At 36.9% G+C, this 8569-nt stretch overlaps 3 protein-coding genes across 3 annotated transcripts in view; 2 read left to right on the top strand and 1 right to left on the bottom strand.

Annotated features, from left to right (window-relative positions):
• Positions 1–287: 287 nt before the first annotated feature.
• Positions 288–1605, bottom strand: LOC123272199. Its single transcript, XM_044738899.1, has 3 exons — positions 1528–1605; positions 609–1421; positions 288–524 (listed from the first exon to the last, which is right to left on the bottom strand). The coding sequence occupies exons 1-3, from the start codon at positions 1603–1605 to the stop codon at positions 288–290; spliced, it is 1128 nt and encodes a 375-aa protein (XP_044594834.1).
• A 4058-nt stretch (positions 1606–5663) lies between these two features.
• Positions 5664–6776, top strand: LOC123272198. Its single transcript, XM_044738898.1, has one exon. It carries the CDS (start codon positions 5664–5666, stop codon positions 6774–6776), a length of 1113 nt encoding a protein of 370 aa, XP_044594833.1.
• Positions 6777–6830: 54 nt separating this feature from the next.
• Positions 6831–8569, top strand: part of LOC123272197 — a 2001-nt gene continuing 262 nt past the window's right edge. The window contains exon 1 of the mRNA XM_044738896.1: positions 6831–8523. Coding sequence (XP_044594831.1) covers positions 6831–8523 — 1693 coding nt within the window. The remainder of the gene's footprint in view (positions 8524–8569) is intronic.

Below are 8569 nucleotides of genomic sequence, written 5' to 3'. Positions count from 1 at the left end.
ATTAACAATAGGCGAAAGTAAAGCGGAATTAATGGCGACTTGTTGCAACAAAAGCGTGGAAGCGAAAGATAATAACAACAGTTCGTCTTCTTCCTCGTTGACTTGGGAAAGAAGGCTATTGCGCATGTCTAGCAGGAGCGATCAGCCAATAAAGCGGTCGATTCATGGCATGATCGAGAGGCTGATTTTTCATTGGCGGTTCGATTTTGCGGGAACTAGCGGTAGACAGGTGCGTCTCTTGAATTTAGGAGTCCCCCAGGAGCGAGTTAATCGCTACTGGGCCTTGTTCACCGAACATTCTCCCCCGGGTTGGCGGCTGCGTCGACAAGATCATCTTCTTCATGCGTTAGCGGTAGGACACAGAGCTTTGTAATTGGACGTACCAGCTCTCTGTTAACTGTCTTAACAGTTACCACGCGGATTTGTCCATCTTCACCTGGATGGACAGCAATTACTTTGGCTAATTGCCACTTGGTTGGCGGGAGATCCTCAGTGGTGATCAGTACAACTGAACCCACCTTGATCTGGTTGCGTCGATGATGCCACTTTGAAATGGCCTAGTAGCGGTGGATGCAGTCCTGTTAGTAGCGTCTCCAGAAATGTTGAACCGTTTGCTGGACTTGTTCCCAGTGCGAGAGCCGAGCAGGTTGTAAATCTGTCAGCGATGGCTCTGGGATAGCGGTGAGTGACTTTCCGATTAAGAGGTGACCTGGCGTCAGTACAGCTAGGTCAGCAGGATCTTCATTTAGTGGTGTGAGCGGTCTGGAATTCAATATGGCTTCAATTTGAGCCAGTAGCGTTGAATATTGTTCATGCGTCAACAGCGAGTCTCCGATTGTTCTTCGAAGGTGAAATTTGATAGATTTCACAGCGACTTCCCATTTTCCTCCAAAATGTGGAGCTCCAGGCGGATTAAATTTCCAGTTCGTGCCATCTTGAGCGATCAAGGTTGATAATTCTCGTAATGTGCGAGATCCTGCAGCGAATAGTCGTTTCAGCTCTTTATCTGCTCCTACAAAATTGGTTCCACAGTCTGAATATAGCGTGTGGCAGATACCTCGGCGACTAGTGAAGCGGCGATAAGCGGCGATGAAAGCGGCAGCGGTGTAGTCAGTTACTAGCTCTGAATGTACAGCTGAACTGAACATGCATACAAAGACTGCAATCCAGCCTTTGTATGTTTTTGCTTCACGTCCTTGAAACGTTTTCAGCGTGATAGGTCCAGCGTAGTCGAGTCCTGTATGCAAGAAGGCTCGAGTTGGCTGTACTCGTGCGGCGGGTAGTTGACCCATCAACTGTTGAGCGAGTTCTCCACGGTGTCTCGTGCAGATAACGCAGCGTAAAATAAATGATCTGACTGGAACACGGCCTCCAACGATCCAGACACTCTTGCGTGAGTCAGTGTTATGTCCAGGAAAAATCTAATAGTTTAAATTTTTATTCCTTATATTATTTCCATTCGTTCTACTTCGATACGACAAAATTTTATCTTTAAAATTTCCGGACCATTACTGGGTCATAAATTACTTTTAAGCTAAAATTTTTTTTTAAATCTCGAATTTCGAAAGGTTCTTGGATATTTTCTGCTTTATTACCCAGATGCATTTTCTCTTTTTCTCGGGATTACTAAACTAAAAATAAAAATAATCTCGAATAAATAGAAGAATTTTTAGAAAATGCATCTGACCCAAGCCTAAGCCTACCAGGGCAATAAAATTCTCATTAAGAGACCAATACAAAGGGACTAAAATTTTATGGCCTTTTGAAATTTTATACTTATAATAACCAGATGTGTTCAAGATAACAAAATTATTTTTAATGTCTCTCGACAAATATCTTACCCAACAAATTTTTTATTTAAACAAATACCGTATAGTGTTTTTTTTTTGTACTGACGATTTTATAAGAAAAACCCATATTATCAGCATCAGAATTATCTCACGATAGAATAAGTAAATGTTAAAGAATTTTTTTTTTTTCACATAGATTATTAACCAGATAAAATTCAAAGAGAGTAAATAAAATCCCCCAAATAAGGAAACATTTATAAATAGAATAAAATAACAAAATTTTATATCATAACGGTACTGGTCATAAAGTTAAACAATTATCAAGTCAGATAATAAAAAAAGGTCAAAATAAATTTATTATAGTCAAAGTTAACAATTATCGAGTCAAATAATAATATAACGTCGAAATAAAATATTTAAAAGCTAAACAATTAAAGCCAAAATAAATTCTTAAAGTCAAATTAAAATTTTAAGATCAAACTAAATTCTCGATGATTATTATATGCAAACAAAATACAACCCATTGTTGTAAGATTTGCAATAAATGAGGGAACTTCTAAAATCCTATTAACTAATGAAATATTAATTCTGAATAAACACGTGTATTTTGGACCACGTGTTAAAAATAATTAAAATACTCTCAACATTAGCACTTTTCGCATTACTATTATTTTCAGTCTAAGAATTAATAATTTGATTTGACAAAGATATTCATATCTAGGAAATTTACTAAACAATTTTTAACAATAAAGCAAATATTCTAAATAATGAAACTACCATGTGGCGATTGTCCTAATTATCATACTTTAACAAAAATATGAATAATAGATCGATAAGATAATTTTATGTACTTAACCAAATAATATTAAGAAACAAAATTTATAAATAAATTTAATAATTATTGTGCATGTTGGTGTATGTGTGGGTGCGCACGCACATGGGCCAACATTTTGGGCGGGACTAGCCGTCTTTCTTTAAGAAAATATAGTAAGAAAGGGAACAGACCCCGGAAAACTGCTTCCTGATTGGATGCAGTTTTCCCCCGAAAATTGTGTCTATTTCGGAATGATCACAGACATAAAAGGGCCTTGTTCACCCGAATCGTTCGCTAGTTCATCCTCAGACGTCAAGTGTCCACACACTTCAAGTACCTACCGGCGTTGGTCTCGACTAACCTTCAACACAGTGTTCTCACACTTAACATAATACTTTAGTAGAAAAATTTCAATTCAGTTTTGATCAGTTAGCATCAGTGCATAAGAAAAACTTTTGACCAGGTACCGTAATTTATATTATTATATTTGATCTGATTTCCAAATTCTTGTAAAACTTGCGTTGTATTTCGAAATTTATACTCTGAATATATTTTATAACTTAAAATTACGTCTATCTGTATTTCTTTATCTTAAAATCCTAATACTCAACACGATCCCGGTCTATAGGCTGAAAAGCTTGGACCAAAAATAAATTAATTAATTACTCCAATTTCCGGACGTAACATCAGCGAGCGTAAGCTGAGTACCTTCGTGAAGCGTTTTGCGGTGCGAATCATCAATCAAAATTGATGTAAGCGGTGATTGTCGCGGTAGAATCGCTGGATGCCTCTCTTCTGGGTCCAGCAATGCGTTTTTCAAGCGGCCACCGACTCTCAGGACCCCCTGATGGTCGATGAACGGAGTCAGCTTAGTGATGCTGTTATTTTTAGGCAGACCATCACCATCTTGTAGCGTGTGAATCTCTCTAGCGAAGTATTGTCCTTGAGTGTACTTAATCAAGGTCAATTTAGCGCGCTCCAGGTCTGATGGAGTAAGCGGGTAGGCCAGCGAAGATTGTGGAACTCTTTTAAAGCGGTCGATGGCACGATGCCAGATGCTGAGTTTCCGTAGCAGTGGAAACAGCTGCGTGTAATGCGACAGTAATTGTTGGAGCAGGCAATTTTCTGCTTTCCAAGTTACTAGTGTCAGACCTTGGCGTTCTTCTCGATGCGTTGCGTTGTCGGTTGGAGGTTCCAGAGTGGGCCACGAGGATTCTGGTTCATGAAGCCAAGTTGGTCCATGCCACCAGAGAGCGTGTTGTTTCAGTTTTAGCGTAGGTATACCTCTTGAAGCGCAGTCAGCGGGGTTTTGTTTTCCTGGAATAAATTTCCAGGAGACATCTCGAAGCGTTTTGTTTTGCCGCCAAGGCATGAGAGAGTTAGTCACCCCGACTCTCATAACTATACCAAAAGCTTAACCAGACTCGAGACTCAACAAGAGTCATTTCTATGACTGTTCTCCGCGAACATGTCCAATAACACGTTTTGTAATGGCTGCTGCACCTGCGCACCATGAGCTAGCGGAAAGAAGCCCGGCCGGCACGAAGCACGAGGCGTGAGACGCCATGTGCGAAGTTCAGTTGTGTTTGGAACCTGTAACCGACACAATATACCCGCTAGCCTCGCTAACACTTAATTTCATTTTATTCTGTGTTTTTCATTGTGAACAATTACATAGTAATACATCCATTCTGATATTAAAGTAACTCATCTAGTAATTAAAGTCGTATTCTTTATCGTGAAAATAATATAAATTCATCGTAATTAAATTTAAACACTTTCGATAGTTGTGACGCAGTACTTCGATGTGGCGTCGCGGCCATTGTTTTAACTTACACGCCGGGTAATAAAACGCGTAATTTCATCACCCTTAAATATTAATTTAACTTCAAATTTTTTAGTAATGAATAATAATTAATTAGATTTCGAATAAATTTAGCTTCATAATACGCAATTTAACTTATATTAAAAATAGTTATAATCACGAAATAATTCAAATTGACTAATTAAAATCTATTTCATCTCAATTTAACTAATCAATTTATTGTCTCAAATCATAAATACGTTCGATTCTCTCGGATCAATTGAATCGATCTTTTCAGATCAAACGCACATTGATCCTCTCGGATCAAAATCCTCAGATCCTCTCGGATAATTATTAACAGGTACCGGTTGACCTCAACAACCTAATAGCGGCTGAGATCCTTTCTCACCCTTATTGTACACCTAGTGCAATTGTTTCACTTACATACACACACTTATTCATATCATACACGACTGTATCTATCTTCGAGGAGTTTTTTCTCTAGTAATTGCTAGAGTTTTCTCCCATTGGGGAATAAATTATTATAATTATTCACCCCAACACCGAGTGTTTTATTTTAAATTAAGAATTCCTGATCCTGGTTCCTGAATAGTTTAAGAAGAATAAATAATTACGGAAATTCTCCATCTTGGAGAGTTTGCGACAAAACATTTGGTGCCTCCTGTGAGGTCTGAGCTCACGAACCCTGGTGTACGAGTGGATAGAAGGAAGTGTCAATCAACATCAACATCGCTGGACATCTAACAATAAAAGATAAGTCTCTCAATTTTCTTCCTTAATTATTATCTCTCAATAATTACTACTTAATTGTTTTAATAACTTAATTATTTAAATATTTAATTTATATTATTACATATTACTATTTCTTAATCAACCAACGATTAAAAATTAATTACTTGCGTCAATATTTATTTAATTAATTGACTGACATACGATAGTCAATTTATTACTTAAGTAGTGCAATTGATTATTAATTAATTATTTAATATTACTATTATTATAATTCTATTTTTTATTATTACTATTATTTAAAATTATTTCAGAATGAATAAAACAGACATTCCCTTAGACAAACAACGTCTACTGATTTTAAACAAAGTCAATGCAGTCCAAACTGGACTAACACAAGAAAATATTGATCTAGTAGCTATAAACTTACGTTTTGCTAAAGTCAAACAATTATATGAACATTACGATACAACCATCGACGAATAAGAAATGACTGATCCCGATAATGCAGAAGTTACCCTCGCAGACGACACACGAACTGCATACTTTGCACTTTTTAAATTTAAATCAATCCAATGCTAAGGGGAACAATTCACATAATGAAAATATATCCTCACGAGATACATCAGTCGGAAATACTACCTTTGAAGCACAACGTCTTGCTAAACTTCCAACTGCAGAATTACCTAAATTTGACGGAAACTTTGAAAATTGGCTTTCATTTAAAAATATGTTCAAATCCTTAATTGATGGTCGTAAAGATCTTGATGACGTCAATAAATTGTATTATCTTCGTTCATCTTTAACTGGCGCAGCATCTAACAAGCTTTCGCTTTATGATGCAAGTGCAGAAAATTACACTAAAGCATGGGATCTTTTAACTGAAACTTATCAAAAAGAACGAGCTTTAGTTAACAAACATTACGATGCCCTTCTGGATTTAGATATTATAGAAAAACCTACTAATGAAAATTTAACTAAATTTATAGATCAAGCTCGCCAGCATTTAAATGAATTAGAAACACTTAATGCGAAACCGACTGATGCATTCATTGTACGGGTGCTGGAACGTAAATTACCTATATATATTAGAGACAAATGGGAGGAGACATTTGACAATGAAAACACTCTTTCGACAATTGAACAGTTTGGTAAATTCGTGACTAAGACAGCTTTTCGATTTAGTTCACGTAAACCGAATCAACATCATGACACCGGTAACTCGTTTAAACGTAAACGTACTGACCGAACATTCAACGCTAATAAATCACAAAAAACTGAACCGACTGCACGAGCACTCGTGACATCACCCTTGATAGCTTGTCCTTATTGTAAGGGTAACCACCCTCTCTATAAATGTCCAAATTTCAATTCACTAACAGTTGACCAACGTGTTAAATTTGTTAAAGCTTCCCGACTCTGTCCTAACTGCTTACGTAAACATAAAGGACCCTGTACTTCCATCCACTGCAAGCTTTGTCATAAATTTCACCACACTATGCTACATTATAAGCAAAATTCAAACACTTATACAAATCAGAACAAAAATGCAAAACCTAACGCAAATAAGGCTGAGTCATTTACAGTCACACCGGCTGCAAAAGAATCCACTTCATGACTACCTGTGCACAACCTAATCACAACACTTAGATCACCAAGATTTCAATTAATGATGAGCGCTCTCATCCAGATGCGTGATTCTAATGGTAAATTCATACAAGCTCGTGCGTTACTTGATACTTGTGCTACTGCAAACTTCATTACCGAAAATTTAACTAATAGATTGAAATTACCTACCCAAACTTGTTCTATTCCAATCGGTGCAGTTAATGGAATGCAAACTTTTTCTAAACATCTAATTCAAGTAGTATGCGAATCCTTAAACAATAAATTTCAAAAATCATTATCCTTTTTGACAGTTGATAAAATCACTGATTTGAGTCCTAACGAAGTATTTCCACGTGATAAAATAGATATACCAAATAACATAGCCTTGGCTGATCCACTCTTTCATCTTCCGCGACCACTAGATGTTCTCATTGGTTCCGGAACCACTTTAGCCTTGCTGTCAATTGGACAAATTAATCGCTCACATGAAGATTGTGATTTAATTATACAAAAAACACAACTTGGTTGGGTTGTAGCGGGGGGAGTCAATGAGGATAACGATACACAACCTGTATCATGTCAACTTTTAGATTTGTCAAATCAATTAACTCGTTTTTGGATAATAGAGGACGTTAATCCTAAAGGGTCTAGAACCTTAGATCATTCTCTTTGTGAGACACATTACCAACTTAACACTACCCGAGATACAAGTGGGAGATATATTGTGAAATTACCCTTTAAAGTCGAGAATGTAGATTTTGGTAATTCTAAACAACAAGCTTATAAAAGATTTCTCTCTTTACAGAGAAGATTAAATTTAGATCAGCAACTTAAGATTGAGTACAATAAAGTAATGCAGGAGTACATCGACCTTGGTCATATGGTACTCGTATCACATGATCAAGAGCCGGGCTACTATTTACCACACCATCCCGTCATAAAAACATCTAGCACTACCACCAAGGTACGCGTTGTATTCGATGCATCTGCAAAATCTGATAAAGGTATCTTCTTGAATGAGGTTCTGCTGACGGGGCCTACTGTACAAGATAACTTATTTACTATTCTATTACGTTTCCGTATCTATGTTTACGCTATGACTTCTGACATTGCTCAAATGTATAGACAAATCCGGGTCCATCCAGATCATCATAAATTTCAAAGAATTTTTCATTATCATAACGAAAAAATTAGCACTTTTGAATTACAACGAGTCACATTTGGAGTATCTGCTGCTCCGTTTTTGGCCACACGTACAGTAAATCAATTAGCTGACGACGAACGTCATAACTTCCCAAACGCCTCGATTGTACTTAAACGCGATTTATATGTTGATAATTTGTTAACCGGGACAAATTCTTTACCTGAAATTTTGCAATTACGTGATGAAATAATTCAACTAGTAAGAAAGGGGGGTTTTGAACTTCGTCAGTGGGCCTCCAATCATAAACATGCATTAGACACCTTTGACCAAAGAACGCTTGATTTGGATTGTGCTATTAATGATGACCCTATATCTAAAACTCTTGGTATTGTCTGGAACTCTTTAACTGATGAATTTATCTACACTGTTAACTCACTTGGTTCCTTGAAAAAGATGACTAGACGAACAATCTTATCAGATATCGCAAAAATTTTCGATCCACTTGGGATCTTAGGTCCAGTAGTACTTGCTGCCAAAGCGATGGTACAAGCATGTTGGAAGGCTAAAGTTCATTGGGATGAAGCAGTACCTCAGGAATTACACACTCGTTGGTGTAAATTTGCTGAACAACTACCCTCAATTAGAGAATTCGCTGTTAA

Source organism: Cotesia glomerata, linkage group LG9 (assembly GCF_020080835.1).
Source record: "Cotesia glomerata isolate CgM1 linkage group LG9, MPM_Cglom_v2.3, whole genome shotgun sequence".
Lineage (NCBI taxonomy): Eukaryota > Metazoa > Arthropoda > Insecta > Hymenoptera > Braconidae > Cotesia > Cotesia glomerata.
Note: the sequence above shows the minus strand (reverse complement) of the source record. Positions and strands in the feature narration are given on the sequence as shown.